Below are 19,864 nucleotides of genomic sequence, written 5' to 3' on the forward strand. Positions count from 1 at the left end.
TCGCATTGCTTAAAGTTTAAATCTTAAAATCCAACGATGTTAATATTTATTTACCTGAAACAAATAAAAAATAAAGATTATTATTGTTATTACTTTAAAAATTCTGCATTCTGCATTTCGGTAACGTGCCTCCGCTTTTTCTATTCTTGTGAAGTGCTTTATCGCGCCGTGAATCTTACAGTTGGGGCACGCACGCTCGAAAAAGGGAAGCAAAACACGCCAAACGGAAAATTTCCAAAAGGAAGATAACGCCCAGATAAGAATGAATCAAGTATAATAACACATAAGCACATAAACAGCCATGAAACGCTGAAAACCAACTCGAGCAAGAACGTCAAAAGAAAAAAATGTATTCCAAAGCGTGAACGAAGAAAGAACGAAGAAAAAAAGCAAAAAAAAATAAGAACTTGGTGAGTCCACCCCGGTGTAAGTTCACATTTCGTGGACTGCTGACTTTTACGTGCGATGAATTTCAAACACCATCACACCACGATTTTTCGTGTTATAAAAATAAAACATTTCGCGTTTAAATAAATTTATTTGCTTTAACATGAGCTGGGTTAGCTCAGTGTGGTAACCGGGTAGGCAGCCCACACGTCACTTGCATGAAAAGCGCACCCGCATTGAATGCATTTCACCATTTCGGGCTGGCGTGTGTGATGTTTAGATTGTTAGCGCATTCATCAATATCGAACTCAGGCACTGGTTGTGTGTGGCTTTGGCGAGAGAGATTCTGTCGCGCGTGGCGCGTATTGTGTGCACTTTGCATTCTGTTTGAATGCAACCCGCTAACCGCCAAACCCATCCCACAAACATCGTCGAATGCAAGGGATATATTTATAAACGACGCCCGCAATGTCCAGCAGGCCTTCTGCGCAATATGTTTGAACTGGAATTTGAATAAACGCAAACACATACAAAGTGAGCTGATAGCAACCGCAACCGCTGCGTGTAGAATAACAGGGTAAAATGATGGATTTGTTGCGGGTAGTATTTCGTGCGGTCTTGTTTGGTGTTAATGGCGGCGCGTATAGACAGGTAAAACACGGAAATGCGTGGCACGTTTTCGGAAATGCACCGGAAGCGGTTACGCTGCGTCGCTGCGTCGTTTATCAAACGAATTAACGTGAAGCAGCGCTTTCAATCTGAGTGCTCACAATCGCGCACAATGCGTAATTTACGTTCCACTGGCAAATCACTGGAGATGGATAAATAACGAAAACACAACGGAAAATCAATTCGACTATTGTATTGCAAATAATACTTTTTAATTGGAATGTATTGTACGTGTTATGAGCGATATTTTTTAAAAATATTATCGCAATGCATTTGCTCTCGTTAAAAACATTAAATTTATTTATTTTTAGATAATAAATTGCAAACGGGAAATAAATTAAACTAATATTAAATTATTAATATTATTTAGAGTGAAATATTATGCAATCGAATAAAGAAAATGACAGATCCAATTCGGTCGCAATCGCGCAGCAGGTGAAACCAAAAACGTAAATCGCATTTAATTTGGACTTTCGTTGCGAGAATAATCGGCGTCGCAGACAATTGAAACGACACGTTGAAAACGCTTTTAATGCGCGCCTCGTGAGGCTCGTGGCTGGGACAAATATGGAAATGCGGCATTTTCATTCGGACTCGGACCGCACATGAATATTTATAACCGAAGTGAGAAGGAACAAAAGGAAATGCGGACAGCAAATCGCTTGCAAACCATTTTCTAACGACGCATCTACCACAACACAAACCGACATGTTTATAAATTCCAAATAGAAAATTATAAAACACAATTAAAACACGTGAATGTAATAAAACAAACACCATAACCCCGATCGCTGCGGAATTGCAGTAATATTATCTTCTTTGGTGAGTTTTGATAGGTTACCACCGGAAGTCGATGTAAATATGCGTTTTGAACAGTTGGTGCTCATGTAAATCCGTCATTAACGATGCAAAGTGATATGGAGCGAAATCGAGAATGAAGTGAAGAGCTGATAGGAATAAATGAGCGGCGCGCTGACGAAAACGCGAAATGAATGAACGAAGATGCTCTGGCAAACGGAAATAATGACGGCGCGTGACGGGTGTCTTCGGGGAATCGATTCGTATAATACACACTCCCTCAACGACAACCAGCGCTGCATACAATCTCGGCGGTCGGCGGGTCTCTTGCATAATTTACGAGCAATTCAATTACGCTGTGAAATATCAATTTCTACATCCAGAATTTTAAATTTACAAAAATAAACAGAAAAATTACTTGAAATGGCGCGGTAGGTACTAAAACTACATTAGTGTCATTTTTTGTCGAGCATTGTCGAGCAAGTTGAATTGACTTGAAGCGCGCTTTAAAGTTAATTACCGTGAAATGCGATGAATGTAAATCTCGTAATGATGTAAGAACGCGGATTTTACACTGCGCCAACCGGTCAGTGTGGTAACTTGCCTTAACCTTGACCGTAAAGAAACCACTCATTGTGACTATGAAGATTTTAACCTCAAAAATACTAAAATAACCTGTTTTGTTAAAATAAACAATTTTTTTAATTAAAAGTAATTTGAATGCACGCAGGTATTGTGCAGACAGTTGATTAACATGTAACGAGCGCGTAACACAAGTTGCACTCGTTAGCTGTCATATTCCGCACGCCCTCGGCGGAATGACGCGGCCCTTAAAAGTATTCCGAAGCAAAACTTTTAGTTAGTTACTCAGCGCCGCACATTCGCTCATCCAAATTGCAATTTGATTCGGCGCTTGCGTTCGCAGCGCTTTCATGCAGAGAGTAAGTAAATGCGTTGTTATTACGCGCGCGCGTCTACACTCAGCGCCCCAGCGATATAAGACGCTGATTCACATTTGATGCAATCACATTATGCGAGCGCGATGGCAAGAGATGAAAGCGCATAAACGATATGTAAACATATTTCGAATACTCGTACAAGTTGTTTATGTTTTAAGCCACTTTTTATGTATTGCTAATAAAATGTGAGAATATAAGAATATATTTCGACGTATTTGGTGGTGTTTTAATGATTTATTTTCCACAAACCGTTAAAACCTATTACTTCGAAGTTCTCGTAAATTTTGTAGCTTTTAAAACCGCAAAAACTAAAAAGTTCAGTTTAATTGCCCGAAAAACACGGTCAGCGACTAGAAAACTTCCTGCTAATGATATAATAGTTTTCTCAAACTATCCCGCAACATTAACCCAAACAAAAATCGCCTTTTTTTATTTTAGAAAATTATTCTGTGTTTGGTATTTTTTAATCAAATAAACAGTTAAATTTTTATAAACCCACAAAATAAAAAATATAGTTCCACGTATACCTTACTAAAAGAAAATATGTGAATATTTTTATTTTACTTCCGCGCATTTTATACTTTTGAAAAATCCTCCAAGGAAAATTTTCCCCAAACGTACTGCGTATCTCGCCATCAAAGAAGCATCACAAAGCGAAAAGAACGCATAAAAGTACAAAAAATAGATAAAAATAAACTTGCAACTAAAGTTAAGAAACGATAAAAAAAAACTGCGCGCTCGTTTCCTAAAAAACGGGCGAAAACGATGAAAAACTCACAAAGTGAGAAAATTCAACCATAAACGCGAATGTGCACCATGAATTATTAAACCCTTCCTATCCACAAAACGCAAAAAAAGCAATAAAATTAAATTTTCTATATCCAAAGATTTGTAGATGTGGAGAGATATGAATATATGCGTAATGAATTTATTTGCAAAGTTAGATGTTAAATCCCAATTTGCAGGAAATTTACATCGCTCGAGCATATCTCGTGCACGTTAATTATTTCGACGGGAGTAAATTATTTTACGACGAAATAATTGTAATGGCTCCGGTTCCGGGAGCTCCGCCTTGACGATTACGATTAAATTCGGCACGATTCTCGTTCTGCGTTAACACAAAGCATTAAAGGGTTGCTGCATGAAGAGAGCTGCGGAACGTCGTAGGTCGTCGTATAACTGCCTTCCCGCAATTCGGCCGAGTCATCTTCATAAGTAAGACGCGCCCGAAACTATCTTTTACTGCGTATCCGCACGCTATCCTCCCGAAGCGACATTTATCATCCGGCAACTCCACCCGCAACACCCGGACTACCGGCAACCCGCACCATTTATCAACTCCAACCGACTCCACTAATTCAGCCTTTGCTCCTTCAACTCTACGCACTATCACACTACTGTTAGATCAAAAACATGAAATAAACCCGTTCGCACGGAAGGAATTCCACGCCGCCGCAAAGTTGTACTAGTATAACACAAGACTGAAAGGTGCCAGAATGGAATAATGTACATGAAGACTTCATCAGATCCCGGGCGCAGGATGAAAACAGAAGAGAAGATAGTAGAGGATGTGATGGTTATCCTACCGCCACATTAATTGATTTCGCTTAATCATGCTTTATACCACTTTTGCAATTTGGCGGAGAGCCCAATGCGTCTTGTGCTAATGCTGACGCATCGCTATTAGCACAGCCAAACGACAAAACAGACAGACACACACTAAAAACCATCCCACCTATATAGTTAGCTTAGCTCATCTTCTTTATGATTGATACGGGCGCGTAATGCACATAATTAATGAAGGCAGACGGCATTACATTACATTCGCGAAGAACTATAACCGCGCTGGCGGCGCCAGCTGACTAGACACAGGCGAGGAAACGAAAGAAAAACACCAGTCATCATCATCCAACTTCCGGCGCGCCACATTAATCTCGCCTAGAATTGCATTACAATTGCAGAACATCCTCGAAAACTTTTTCCCGCTATGCAGCGATAGATGGCGCTCGAGTTGATTATTTTCATTGTTATTTATTTATAATTTACTGCGTCGGTAATTCCAAACCCGCCGCTCGTTTGTATCCAGCCACTCTTTGCGACACGAAGGAAATAATGTAATAACTAATTAAATAAATTAAACTTCCGAAGCGCGTCGTCGTTTGGATCCGTCTGGCATGGCGTTTACTCGCCTGCAACACGACCCCATCCACCACTACCACCACCATCAGGCAACTTCGTTATGCGTCGAAGACGAAAGACGTAAAGTCGTACCTCGCACAGCCCCATGCCCAAGTTAAGGGTGGGTAGTATGAGCGTCCGTTTCGTTTGTGTGTTTTAATTAGCGTCAAGTGCATTTAATTAAGAGAGGGGATCCCTTACAGTCCTTACACTGCTCCTCGCCGGAATATCAAGCACGGTTAAACAAACTGTCTCCGTAATCAAAACAAACACAAAATAAAAATAAACGCAATTTGCGAATAGTGGAAGTTTTACTTTACAACCACCGCCATCTAACGGCATGAAATTGTAATAATATTATACGTTTTTATGGCAACATGCAGTGTAGAGAATAATAAAAGCTTGCGTTTATAAAAGACGATGGACGCGGGCGCGCGCGACACACACAAAACGAAGAGGAAACGAGTTAATTAAATACGTAGACGTTTCAGAGGTGGCGATGATTCAATTTAAGCCTGCCGAGTGCAGCCGAACCGCAGAAATGATTTCCAAGCGGGTATTGCACACCGCAACTTGTAACTGTACATTTAATATCTACAACAAAACGATAACTACCTGAATGCAGATGGCGCTCCGGTTGTATAATGTATGTATTCACCAATGACTCATGAAAACTTTCAATGTCATTAACGTGAAACCAGGAGACAACACGACGGTGTGGTACTTGTATGCGGCGCATAATTTATGTCAATTCCGACGTGATTTCTCGGCGCGTGATTAGGCGTTATTAAACACTATTAAAGAGAAAATGACGGCCGGCTAATGAAGCACGGCGCGGCGCGAGCGTAAATTGATATTTTATGAGCTTCCTCTCGGCCGAGTCGTGCCAAGGCACACGACATGCCGACTACATCAGAAAAACTACGCCAAACTGGAGGTCAAAATTGAAGAAAAAGGCGTTTGTTGTGTATTTGCGACGGAGGCAAGATCGTTGCAGCGCAAAGGTCAATCAGGAACGTGTCAAGCAATTGCGTAGCAATCGAGACTGTGAATCATTTGATTGCAAGGAGGTCGTAAAATTCTACTTTTCTAAGCAGTCAAAACAAACGGACGCATAAAACACACCGCTAAACAATAATAGAAAAGAAATGTTATACAGTGAGTGCAAAATTCGTGATTTTATGTCTTGATACACGCAATATAAGAAAAATAACAATTAAATAACAATAAATTAAGAAAAAAAGGTAAAAGTTTGGTTATTTGGTTATAAGCAGTCGCAAATACTTTATGAACTAGTGTGTAAAAGTCATATTATGACCAATTACTAATGAAAACTATAAATTAACAGAAGAAACCTTTTTTTTTTCTCACTAAACAATGGCAAAGTTAGTTACAACATTTATATCTCAAGAATCATTGGCCAGATTTTGACAAACCATGATTTTTTGGATTCATTCAAACCAGAATAGCAGAATAACTATTAAAATATCAAAAATTATTACTTGAAAGGTGTTGAAAATGGGTTGAAACTTGTTTTAGAGATTCAATCATAGTTATAACTAAACAATTAAATCAGAGATGGCGTTAAAGTGCATTATTAGCAATTCGTCATTTTTTAAATAAAATATTGCAAATCTAATTCATAAAATTGATGCATTAATTACATTTTTACCAAAAACGACACAGGTCACCAGTAAAACTAGTTTTTAATATTTAATAAACAATATACTAATTGAATTCCGAGATGAAAATTCGATTTTTATCCACCCGCGTATCACATCACCTGCGTCTGATGTCGAATGTAAGCGCACTTTAATATAATGCAAAACGCGGCTATAAACTGTGAACTACTACTACGTGCGGGTGGAGCGGGAGCCGGACTACTCCACTTACGTGTGCGAAGGCGGTGGCGGCAGGCGGGATATTTTATGCAATGCGGCTGATCGTTATGGCATCGCGTTATTGGCGCAGCGCGCAACGCCAAAGAAGCCCCAGATAGAAATTGCGCGAAATTTACGTTTCATACTCAAATATTTTTCCACCGCGTAGTATAATCTAAATTTTCAAGTACCTATGTAGGTACTCAATATTGCTTGCAAATGTTCGGGCGGGCAACTCCTCAGGTGTAAGTTTTGCATGATTTAGTTGTTCGCGTTGTAAGCAGTTTGCGTGCGTTAGCGAACAATTTTGCACGTTTGCGCACATTTGTGTGCGTTCTCCATTAGTCCCGACGTTGCACTCCATTTATTATTCGCGAGCTGATTGTGCGCACCGGTTTGCGATCCGTCCCGCAAAACCGTTCAAATGTTGAGAGTGGATTTTATACATAGAAACACAAAAAAAAACACACCAATTTCCAGCGCGCAACATTCCAATGCAACAACCATTTAATGCTGACGCGGATGAAATTCGCAAATAAACCAAGTGTGAAAACGAAAAACTGGAATTTATTGCTTATTACACATGCATTTTACTACGTTTACCACTCTAAATGACAAACAATTCGCATTAAATTAAATAAATTAAAATTATTCACTAGATAATTAATGATTGTCCATGTAGACATTTAAAAAGAGCAAAATTCGCAATTTTAAACGCACAAAAAATACAGTTAATAGTGAATGCGTTGCAGTTTCCAACAAATCGTTGATTTTGCTTTAAAAAATGCTAATATTGCAACAAACGCATCAATCACCAGTGCAAACAAGTAAATTCGCAACGACTGCAATCATAAAAAGCGTTTTTAATGTCATTGACTTTAAAATTGTAATATATTTACTGACGCGCATGTAAACTAGACTATTAATTGCATGAAAATGCATATAATATAATTATATTCACTATAACCTCAAATTTTATACATAAAATTAATTAGATTCTCAAATAACATCATTTTTACTACGCGGATAAAATTTATGAGAAATATATTTACATTTTAAAAGGCTCATTTCGGATATATAAATTTTTGGAAGTCGTGAAATGCTAATTTTCAGAGGATTTTATAAGATTTGTAAACGCGTCAAAGTTTTCGGAATATTTGAATGAATTCCCAAGTTAAAACTTGTCAAGAATTTTAATTAACTACGTAATTCGTGATGATTTAACCTAAAATTTATTGACAAAACGTCTTTTGCGTCGAAGAGACTAAGACAATACTCGTTTTTTACATTTTCCACTTCCGAAGAGCGAAAAAAAATGTATGTTTCTATGGTAGCACTCCGGCTGAGTCGCCGAAGAGAAGGCAAAAGCAATGCACCGTTAGTTGAACTAAATCTTGAAACCCGCGCGCGGTATCATAAAGTCGTGTGTTGAGGAGAGCGTGCGCGCATTGCGTGCGCCGAAGAACGGCCGTAATTAGCTAACCCTTCCTCGGCTGTGCGACTCCTTCGCCGCGTCGGCTTCTCGCATCGTTTCGTCGCTCCGGGCATATATTAAAAGGTTATTCGCCTCATTACCGCAACCATTCGTCGATCGCGCACCGTGCACCGGCTTTACTCTTCAACTCAATGTTACCAAACCAACAAAACAAGCAAGAAGACAAAACTGATATGCGATAATCTAATCAATTGTAATATTACGCCATGTATGCATAAATAAATACGCGTGATATGATTAAGAAAACACGGTAGATATTTCAGTTGAGCGTTGTAAAGAGACAGGAACAGGTTTTGAAAAGGCAAAGAAGTGGAAGTAGAAGAAGCGCAACACGTTGATGCGGAGGCCCGGAGTCGTAACGTGGATGGCGCTTCTAAGCCCAGGCTTAGAAGAAGTCTTTTACGATTTTTAACGACGCGCCGCGATCCATCACGACCTCGACGCCGGCGAAGAAGAGAAGAAGCGAAGGAGGTGTGCCCGTGTCATGCCACGTGGAATATTTCCAAACGAAATAATCCACTTCGCATTATATTATTGTATTGCTAGTATTCTTTATTTTAGTTTTATATACGTGATAAGATATAAAACCAGAATTTTGAAGGTCGTGTTTATGTTTTGATACCGAATAACAAAAGTGTGTTGATTTAGTACGGCGTTTACCTGGTGATATACGAACGTCGGCGTCCACGCACACGCCGCTCCACGCGACGAGCAGCGTCGCGATGACGGCGGCGACGGCGGCGGAGGCGGCCGGCGTCCGCCGCGAACACCCCATTGTGCGCACCGGTGTTCAAACACCACTGCGTGTATTCCTTGTACCTCACTCAACAACACACAAAATACACACACTCTCACACACTTTGAAGTCCAACAACTTAAAATTTGATCATAGTAAATTCATCTCACATCATATCCGTTCTTAAACACATTGAGATTGTAACACACTGAATTTATTTCGTATTTAAATATCCAACAAATGCGCGTCGAAATAAATGATTAGACGTAAAAGTTTTCAACTCGTCACACTGGAGTGAAGAGCGGATTCGGGTGGCGCACGAGAGAAGAGAGAATAAGATGAGCGCGATCTCTTCGGCACCGCGGTCGCTCGCGCACTAACCGCATTCTCCGCCGCTACCTGAGCGCGCGCCGCGCGCGACCACTTGCGCGCCGCCGCCCCCTCTACCCGCGCGACCACTTCGGCCGAGTCGTACATTCCGCTTCCATCGTTCGTCAAACGCGCAACACTCAAATAAACATTTATTTCGTATTTCGCATCATGCATCATCATCTGGTTTAATTACAACACTCGGTATATTTTTACACCTTCGACCATTTCCGCACACACTTTGTATGATGCATGTGTGAATGCAACTAGACTAGACCTGTGTGCTTCCAGCACAGTCATTCAGGTGAACTTTTCTTTATTTTTTTTAGTTTTTGTAGCACCTGGGCAGGTAGTGCAGCTACCGACTTCGGCGTTGACATCAAACGATCAACCTTCGCATTGCGATGTGTTTGAATTGCGCATAAAGTTCGGAACTTTAACAACTTTCGAGTTATAGAGCATAAAGTATTCCCAACACATCAAAAATCTCTGCAATCTGCTAAACTTTACAATTTTACTAAACTTGAATATCAAATTAACAAGTTTAATTATATTGATGAGTTACTAATGAATAGAGTAATCTCAGTGAGAATGATTTGATTTATTTCTCATGGTCATTATTTCTTTATCTGTTTTATATTTTTACCAAACATAAAACTTATACCTAAATAAAATAAACAAATATGATGAATAATAGAGCAAACGTTTTTTGTTGTTTATATTGTCAAAAATGACAAAACGTAAATCAAACAATAAAAACATTTTACTAAAATAAAATTTAAATGTTGGGAAATTTCTATGATTTGATTTTTGCGTTAAAAATATTCAAAAAATGCTTCCCTGCCCACCAATTAAAAATAAATACATTTTCCCTAAAATTTAAATGAATTCCATCATAATACCTGCATTTACCTGTCCTGTAGACAGTGGCTCAGACAGATTATCACTGATCGCGTCTAAAGATGCAATAATTTGTACCTAATTTGTCATGAAACGATCATCAGTCTGGTTTGTGTCATAATTGCGCTTCGATATACGCAGCCAGACTACAATTCCGCATCGTTTATGTCTGTTAAAAATTTGCTCGTCGGTATCGTTGCACTTTACTGCATTTTTAGTAGAAAACTTAAACGGGAGCGTTTTCTCGCAGGAGCCGTCACGAGATGAACCCGGAAAAGAGCTCCGAGCATAAAACGCGCACAGTCATAAAGTGTGCGTTGTTAAAACGCGACGTGCCGACGTGATTCTATTTCATTTGGTTCTCGTTTCCCCGCTATAGCGCCAATAGTTTCCCTCAACTTGTTATTAAAATTTACGATTCACGATTAAATGGAATTATTGTAAGGTTAGGCCACCAATTATACGTGTATCATCTGTCATAGTCTGCCAAATGATATTTGTAAGTAATGTGAGGTTATGATGAATAAAGTCGCATTGAAAACTAATATCAGCCATGAGGCGAGCTGGGAATCATTTTTTAAGGGTGTGAGCACCCATGCGCGTAATGACGGTTCGAGGTAGAGTTATTGCAGTAACAAAATTGCGAAATTAATTTAATCCGAAATCGGGGGATTTCGGATCCGTTGGTCCTGTGCTATGAGCGCACGAACGCCGACGTCAAGGAGTTCGCAAGCGCGCGCAAACGAGCGAACGCTCTTAATTAGAAATTTCTCATATTACTATACATTCGTGCGCGGATATATTATATTTCGCGTATTATGAACGAGTTGAAAATCGAAATTGCAAAATTTCATTAAGGAGGAGCCACCCCGGGAGACTCGGCATGGTGTATTTTGGAAAATGGTGGTAATTTCCTCAATTGGCTTACATAAATTTCAACGGAATTAATTTTATAAAAGTACCTATATCGAAAGTAAATTCAATAAAATCCAAATTGAGTGTGTAAAGTGCAATATTTGCGCACGAGTGCGTAAAAAACTCTATTTCCACGTTAATAATTGAACTTTTACATTTTAAATCTTCAAAATGCGCAAGTTCTACCCCGTGACTAAAACCCGTGACTAAAGTGCGTTAGTCCGTGTTTAAAGTACTTTTTGTGTTTCAAAACCGTGGAAATTTTTAACCCGTTAAATACATGCCTGTCTAATTATACACAACAAATGTTTATAACTTTTATCATGTTTACACTTCAATACTTGACAAAAATCAACACCATTCGTGATTAGTTTATGCATGAAATTCTTTCGCGCTTACCGGCATCTAAACTACGCCGATAAATTCCACCATTTTGTATTGTATTACTGCACACTTGCGATAACAATTATCGCTAAACAATGATTGTCCAGAAATGTCGCACGCGTGATTCAAAACCCAATCAAACTTATTCCGCGAATAATTATTAATTTTACAGCCAATAATGAAGTTGTACAATCAGATGACGGAGGATTTTAAACAAACAGAATAATAAAATTAATAAGTTATTAAATTTGTAAATTATTATGTGTTTGTAAATGTTTATTTACATGTTGTGAACCTGTAGACATTTGTTTACGCCGTACTCGCCGGTACCAGTCGTTATTGAATCGGTAATTACGCGAGCGTTCTCAGTACGTCCGTGCGTCCGCAGCGATCCGTCATTAGCGGCGTATAATGCGCGATTCGCCATTTCTAATTAAAGTCCGTGCAATAATTGTTTAATTTTTTGCGAGCGCACGGACTGCTTATATAAGAATTTTTTTTGTCAACTCACATATAAATTTTAATTTTATTATCAACTGTAGAAAAGAAAAAAAAAACACAGATTGTGTAGTTTCAAGATGTTAAAATTAATGTTTTAGAACCTCAAGGGTGCAAAAAGTTATGTTATATCACACGTTCTAATGTTTAAATAGAGAAAATACAATTTATATACGTTTTACATTGTCGGACAAGTGTGTAAAATGTTTCTTTTTTACATAAATAATCATAAATTCTCATTTTTTCCAGAATAAAATACTTTCATTGAAAACTAACATTTTTACGTGCCAATAATACCCATTTTACACACCTAAAACCTATAAATGATGCAATTTCCGCTTATTCTAGAAATAAACCATGGCGCCTCAACAACAAGCAATTTGCCATCTTATTGCGTTTCTATTAAAACCTATTTAATATAAAATAAACTGCTTGAAGCATTAATTAAATATAGTAGAATGTGGCGCATTATAGCAACGTAACCAATTTCGGTTTGTCGATGCTGCGAAGCGGAGGGCGTAAAATTAACGCAATTAAAATCGAGCGCGCGAATTACTATCGATTGCGGAGCCGCGAAGCCACCGGCCCATAACCCGTTCATAACGGCAGCGTAATTGCGCTGCGAATGATGGCGATGCAGCTCTCATCTGCGTGCACCGTGTATATTGTACACCTACGTGTGTGGGCGAATTCGTGTACCAGAATATTCTCAACATGTCTCAGTGCGCAATTGAATCATCGGCCAGTGGGCAAAAGTCTCATTTGTGGTATTTCCCTATATCACACACACACGCAGTAATAAAATGCGAATAAAATAAATTGTATTTTTAATGCGACATTTTGTCTCGTACTTATGTCGCGGTTTAATATTTTCGCTGATAATTTTATCAGTTGTGAGATTAACACAACAAAAGGTGTGATTTATACCATTACCATTACTTATTCAATGTTTCGGGCTGATCCGAGTGCAATAATGCAATTTTCACGCGCCGCGCCAACATTTTATCGGGCACGCATTCATCACGTACATGAACAATACATAATTAATACACACACATTCGCATTAGCATTAAAATGTAAAATGGGAAATGTAAACGACAAACGATTTTAATAATTCGGATGGTTTCGACAACACATGACTAAGTAGAGCAGTAAATATGAATATAGCAAGCAATAAAATCAAGTTTTATTAACGTCTGCAAAATATAAAAATTTTACTTTTTCACTTTTGATACTTAAACGTGTTTTGAACAATTTTTTAGAAACAGTCTCATTCGGCACGAATTTAGGTAATTAAAAACAAATTAACTTAGTTTTTAAGCAAAATGGATTTTTTTTACTTTTAAATTTTTTTTCTCGCTTAGGTATTTGTTTTTGTCAGTCATGTGTGTAATTAAATTACATGTCGTTACCTGTGCCAATTTTACTTTTTTTTTTCAATGATTACACGCCAATGACTGTCGGTTATTTGCATTACATAACTACCAAACAACATAAACAGCTATTTATGCTGTTGGTACTTACCTGTTTACCTATTTTATTCAATCGGATATTTGTTCCCAAAAAATTTATTTGTAATAACAACGAAATTATCAAAAAATAAATCGCTTCCGGTAGAAAAATTATTTTGCAAATGCAAACAAGCATTATGTTGCTTGTTGCCAATTGAATTTTGCTTCATTAGAGGCATGTTGACTTTGTCGTCGATAATAACGGTACGGTCAGTGCGTAATGGCCGCCTACATACGACATACGGTAATGGGTATAGGTAAGTAAATTCAAGATGCAAACACAGACTGTGGGTGCGCAATATCGCCGGCTGCGATTGCCAATTTATTGCGGAATATCTCCATTTTGCGATCTTGCAAATTTTATCTTCGATTTCCGGCAGTTACTCTACTCTGTGGCGTATAAATTTAGAAATGCATGTTATTTTGATGTGAAATTTGAAATATTTTGTAAGATTCCATTTAAAATAACCATATTTCAGTACTGGTTTTACAAACATTATTTTATCGTTAACCTACAACATAATTTAGATTTTATAGGTTATGTCGACTAAAATCTGTCAGAAAAGCATTACGTATCTGAAGTAAAAAGTGTTTTTGACGCACGGGAGCCTTAAAATTATTTTCTTTCCTTAAAAATGCCCAAAATTTGAAATTATCGCTCATCTACTACCAAATTTAAGTTTTTTATGTTATGTTGACTAAAATTGACTAAAAAATACTATGTTTTCATTGAAAAACTACAGTAAATAAGTGTATTTAAACTTTAAGACTTCAAAAATATTTTCTTTTGTTAAAAAACAATCAAAAACATTAAATTTCTTTGTTTTTTCACTTCCCAAATACAAAATACAATAAATAAATGACCTTAAAAATTCCAAACCGATAAAAATAGGAGTGTGACATGATCCATTCCAGATTGGACAATTACTAATTCGCGGAAAATTTGTTATTGCATTAAAGTGTGTCAGTATGTGTGCAAGTTGCTTGGTTAACGCCATTAACAGCGCTAATCCTTTCTTTCTCCGCTCGACGCGCTCGCATCATGTTTTATTTATTTTCTTCGCGTTCGCTCGCCCATCGTTTACGGCATTTACGCTTTACCTTTGCGTTTACGATCACCTTGACTTCTGATCTGGTCGCTGATGTAAATTGCGAATACAACTTGTGCGAAACTATCAAACGTTTGAAACTATGAAACTAGATGCCATGCATTCATGGCCATGCAGAACCATAAAGAACGCAAAGAAATAATAATAAATGCACTTATATGCGCTTAATACGTTTAGCACGTTTATTATTATGTACTTATTTGTATTTATGGTCGGGCGAGTTGGTCGCTCATGCATGTACAACTGACAACAATGATATACATAGTAACTATGTCTAGTAACTATGCTAGCGCAGTGTGAGTTATTGTGAGAAAATTTTCAACTTGTGGAATATTTTGTTTGAAGAATGACAGCCATCTTGCAAACATCCATGCTGGAGTGCTTTGTGCCTACCAGAAACTTAACGATAACTTAATAACAACAACACGGCGCTGGGGAAGCAGCCGAAATTGCGAACGCCGGCTACGTGTTCGCGACGTTGCTGTTTATTTTTCCAAAGTGCATTTTGATCATACATACAAAGCGGAAAGCACTAAAGATTTTCGTATAAACATACATAAAACCACTTAAATATATTAATTATAATGAAATTTTGGATGTTTTCCCCGAAATGCGTGATTTTAAAAGCGATAAACAAAATTTTAACGGTGAAAACATAGGTAAATATTCATAAATCTTATTTTCCGAATAAATATTAGTTACTGATTATTATGAACAATTTGTATATCGAATATAGTCTACAAGTCGTAGAGTAGGGCTGTTAACGCGCGAGCGATGCGAATACGCGAGCGCGAAGTGTTAATTACGCGCGTTATCTTAATTAACGTCGACGCGGCAGCCGCGCTCCGACGCCGCCTCCGACGCCATTCTCATATATCACCGCCGAATGTGCAATATCGCCACGTATGCAAGTATGCATCTTGTTGCGCTCTAAATTACTAGTGTAATTGTGACACCAGCGTAAAAACGTCATTTTAATAGCTTGTACAAAATATTACCGCCATTTTAATAGCTCTCAACACTTGATATGGCATAATATGAAAAAATTGGGATAAAAATTTGAGATTTCTATTTCCGACTGCGTTTTTGACATGTTGACGATGATATTATTGAAGTTTTGCCGGATAACATTATGAAAATGTGTCTCTCATGCGAAAGAGCCTCTGTCGAGCGAAGGGCAATGTGGGCACTCCCGACGAAATATCGAAAAATATGCGAACGCGACAAACAGCCGAGAGCGTAATAGCGCAAGGAAATGAAAGCACCCGCGCATTGGTAGATGCGATGGCAAAAACAAATATGTTGCGCAAATACGCGTCGCGGCGCATATTTGTTTCGATTATTTGTATGGAATGCAGCGTGCAGCTTGCACTTATGCTGCACTCTTCACATTTCCGTCCTGCGGAAGTTAACAAAGACAAAAAATTACGAAACGTACTTCACGAAAATTTTATATTCTTTATCAAATGATTCAAACATATAAAAATTAGGTTTAGATTAATTTATTTAACATAATTATTAAGTTATTAGCCGTAAAACTTCAAAAATTTGATGTAAAAATAGTGATTTTTTTAATTTTGTAAAAACTGTAAAATTTTAATTAATATTTCTGTTAAAATGTTATTCAGTATTAATTTCTAAATCTATTTGAATTGAGAATTAATTAAAAATGGTTCATAATCAATAGTTACACCATAATTTTCCTAAATTTTACATTTACCTTCAAAAATGTAGCAATTTTAGTGAAAATTGTGTTTAATTAATTATTTAATTTTTAATTAAAACGTATTCACTGAATTACCGCAAAAGAAATTTCATCACTAAAAAATTATTCCTCTTAATATTTATTTAACAAAGAAGAAACTTATTTTAGCACAATTTATTCCCGCTACTGCAATTAATATTGCAATTCTACGAATTCATTTACGTTAGTTAATTACCAAACTTGATTGTATATCCTACCGTGAATGAATAAAGTTTTATAACTTATAAAACAAAAAAGAAAATAAAGTGTTTTCAAGAAAAAAATTTACATCTTGAAATTTCCGAGATAAATTAACTGCGATACGTATAAACAAAATTTCCAGTTTAGCAGGTTTGCAACGTCTGCTCATAATAGCCAATAACAAAATCAATTCGTGCAACGTTTTCACGTTTTATTCAAAGATTTACGAACGATTTCAACACGCCTAATTCACATCTAAAAAAATACTGCGCTTTGTTCAAAGTTTATAAACGAAAGTGAGTTAACGTGTAATTCATCTTGATAATTGTTGGACAACGACGTTCTTTTCTTACCTTTTTATTCTGAACTTCCGCATGTTCGGCGACTTTTGTTTTCGCATTTTTCTTGATTACTTTCCGCGCAAAGTGAAATTACCGCCGGCACGATTATGAAGAATTATAAAATTACTCACTACAAACTCACTCGAAACTGCACAAAACGACGATGACCTAAAAAAAAGAGAAAATAAACGATGCATTAGAAAATTCGTTAAATTTAATTTTAATTGTAGCAAAAAAAAAAACTTAAATCAACAATTATTCATCTAAAATAAATAATACATTATTATGATTATGTAATAAATTAAATAAAAATTCCCAGCGCAAATTTTTAAGAATAATGAGAACCGAAATTAATTAAAGAATTAAATTGATTGCATCTTTTAAGCGACTTGTGAATTGTATAAGATTAGAAGTAATTAAAACGAGTGCGTGAGGTCGTAAATTCGTAACACAAACCTAAATCTGTGTACCTACATGCATAATTTGCATCATATTTCATCAAACATGTAACAAGTATGATGTCGCTGGCGTTGTAAAAGCAGCGTTTAATATTATCGCGAATTCTATGCGTTCACCGGCCGCGGCCGGACGCCGTTGAAGTTGGAGGGAGGGTGAGGTGTAACGAGTAACATAGTTGTTGAAAACATCGCGATCGCGGACAGCCTGGTACGGCATGGTACAGAACGCGTTCGTGCCTTCGCGTTGTCCGCGGCTTCACGGAGTCACGGACTTTACCTATGCACACATTATTCTTCGCTGGCTCGGTGAAGGACACGCCGGACACGTTGAGCGCAAGCAACGCAAGGAACCGCTAGTTTGCCGGCTTTCAGTCCACAAAAAAAAAATCACCGCAACCAATGACAGCCGTTTTAGATAATAAAAACTATAAATGTGTTTCGTTTTGATTTTATTTTGTTTTGTGTGTTTAAGTTAGGCAACCAGCACTACAGAAAAGATATGTGTTGGTTTTAAGCTAGGCAACTTACACGACATGTTTTCCTGCGCTTCCTGCAACCTGCTGTTACGTTTTGCCGATTTTGACAATTAGTCGTAAATGTCAAAGTCCCCCGTCTTCTTGCCATTGCAAGCCATTTGATATTTGCAAAATAAGCGCCAGACACACGTATCCGGAATAAAAATTACCAGTGCAAACAAACAACAGTGCGCAACGCAGTTTATCAGTATGTTATTAACCGTTTGATAATAACGCTGTGTGAAGAGAGTATCCGCAGAACTTGCCAACGCCTGTCGCAGACAAATTCCACACGCCGCACGCGGTATATTCAGGTGAATAATTACGAAAATCACAAGTGTCATCATGTAATATCCACTCTTATTAATTTCCATTGATTTTATTTTCAGTAGAAATCAAAGTCCACGATTGAATCAAAAAAAATATGCAGCAGCTCAACGCTGACGCGCAGGAGTGGTTCCCAGCAAATCATGAAAACAATGCCGGTGCAAGCAACGCACGTTCATTGAACACAAATGCGCCCGCACAGGGATCACAAAAATATTCCGCTCAAAGTCGCTTGAATAAATATCGAGAATCGCCTGGACAGGGTCATGGACATGAACAAATCCCGGCCAAGAACAACAGCGACATTGCTACCGACTTTCAATATCTACAGGGAATCATCGTGCGGCTCACCGCCGACCCGGGTCACTTCGAAGAAGTGATTGACATATTCATGCAAACATTACACATACATCTACACAGTTCTGAAATGATGCAACAGCTCTGCACTTTTATCTTCACCAACGCCATAGAAGAGCCAAGCTTTCGTTATAATGCCGCTCGACTCTGTGTGCTCATACAAGATGAATCACTTATATTCAGACAGCTGCTGAAAGATCTCTGTGTGAAGGAAGTGGAGAAGAACAGGCAGCAGCCAGGATTCACATTGTTCCTTGCTGAGTTGTACTCACAAGGCAACCAAAGCAATTGGAAGATGTTATATGTTGCTGTGAACAAACTGATTTCACTTGGTGGAGATGAGAAAGTCAAGACTGCTTGCCAGACTTTGAAGTTGGCAGGGTATGCAATGGAGAATTTCGATAAGGGAATGATGGAAGATCTCCTCGAGTTGCTAGAGACCAAAAAACCGTTTGTGCAGAGGAATATCAGCACATTGATTGAGAGCGTGATGAATTTACGCACACACAAATGGGGGCATAGTATTAGCGCGACAAATTTAACCGAAGGTTCAAGTGGATCTTCAAATAGTATGCCGAATGGCTTCATGAGCGATACTTTCTACGGACCCGGCGGGGAAGAATTAACAGAGGCTGAACGAAGGTTCCTTGACGGTGAAATGGATGACTTTGATGATCCTGATGAATTGTACGATCCCGAGCCGGAGATGGACGAGGAAATTCAAGCCGCGTTTCGGGAATTCGTCAAAATGGGCAAATAAACACACATCATAAACATATACCATTGACAAATTTTACATGCGATGACAAGAGACGTATTTTTATTGTGTTTATATACTATTTGTTTTATAACTATACTCACTGTAATAATATTGGTCTATGATATGTTCCTGAGTGTGGTACAGTTGTGTTTGGAGGCGGAGGGGCGTTTTATACAATACATATTAGTCGTGTATGTAATTTTAAGATATGATAGTCAATTTTCGACTGGGGATATGTGAACAAACAAGCAAAAAAATAATAAAACGAACAAAACCTACATAAAAATCATAAAATCGAGAAAACAAACAAAAAATTTAAATAAACACGTAAAACCACTTTGATGGAATTATCGAACTTCGGATCCTATTGAAA

The 19,864-nt window shown here is 37.8% G+C and overlaps 2 protein-coding genes across 3 annotated transcripts in view; one reads left to right on the forward strand and one right to left on the reverse strand.

Annotated features, from left to right (window-relative positions):
• Positions 1–9,467, reverse strand: part of LOC135802193 (low-density lipoprotein receptor-related protein 2-like) — a 58,960-nt gene extending 49,493 nt beyond the window's left edge. The window contains 1 exon segment of the mRNA XM_065315735.1: positions 9,027–9,467. Coding sequence (XP_065171807.1) covers positions 9,027–9,141 — 115 coding nt within the window. The 5' untranslated portion in view covers positions 9,142–9,467.
• An 8,610-nt stretch (positions 9,468–18,077) lies between these two features.
• LOC135802189 (uncharacterized) lies at positions 18,078–19,828 on the forward strand. 2 transcript variants are annotated; one of them, XM_065315728.1, is made up of 2 exons: positions 18,078–18,361; positions 18,437–19,828. In XM_065315728.1, exon 2 carries the CDS (start codon positions 18,472–18,474, stop codon positions 19,489–19,491), a length of 1,020 nt encoding a protein of 339 aa, XP_065171800.1. In that variant the 5' UTR covers positions 18,078–18,361; positions 18,437–18,471; the 3' UTR covers positions 19,492–19,828. The 2 variants fall into 2 exon arrangements, with proteins under 2 accessions (XP_065171800.1, XP_065171801.1); XM_065315729.1 differs by having other exon boundaries at positions 18,440–19,828.
• The last annotated feature ends 36 nt before the right edge of the window (positions 19,829–19,864 follow it).

This window comes from Atheta coriaria, unplaced genomic scaffold, assembly GCF_025399875.1.
Source record: "Atheta coriaria isolate IRGN ID8LTWV9N9 unplaced genomic scaffold, Caltech_Dcor_3.1 hic_scaffold_16_pilon, whole genome shotgun sequence".
In the NCBI taxonomy this organism is placed as follows: Eukaryota; Metazoa; Arthropoda; class Insecta; order Coleoptera; family Staphylinidae; genus Dalotia; species Dalotia coriaria.

Bases quoted from the DNA above. Each gene is read 5' to 3' on its own strand.
- LOC135802189 (XM_065315728.1), top strand. From the start codon at position 18,472: ATGCAGCAGCTCAACGCTGACGCGCAGGAGTGGTTCCCAGCAAATCAT.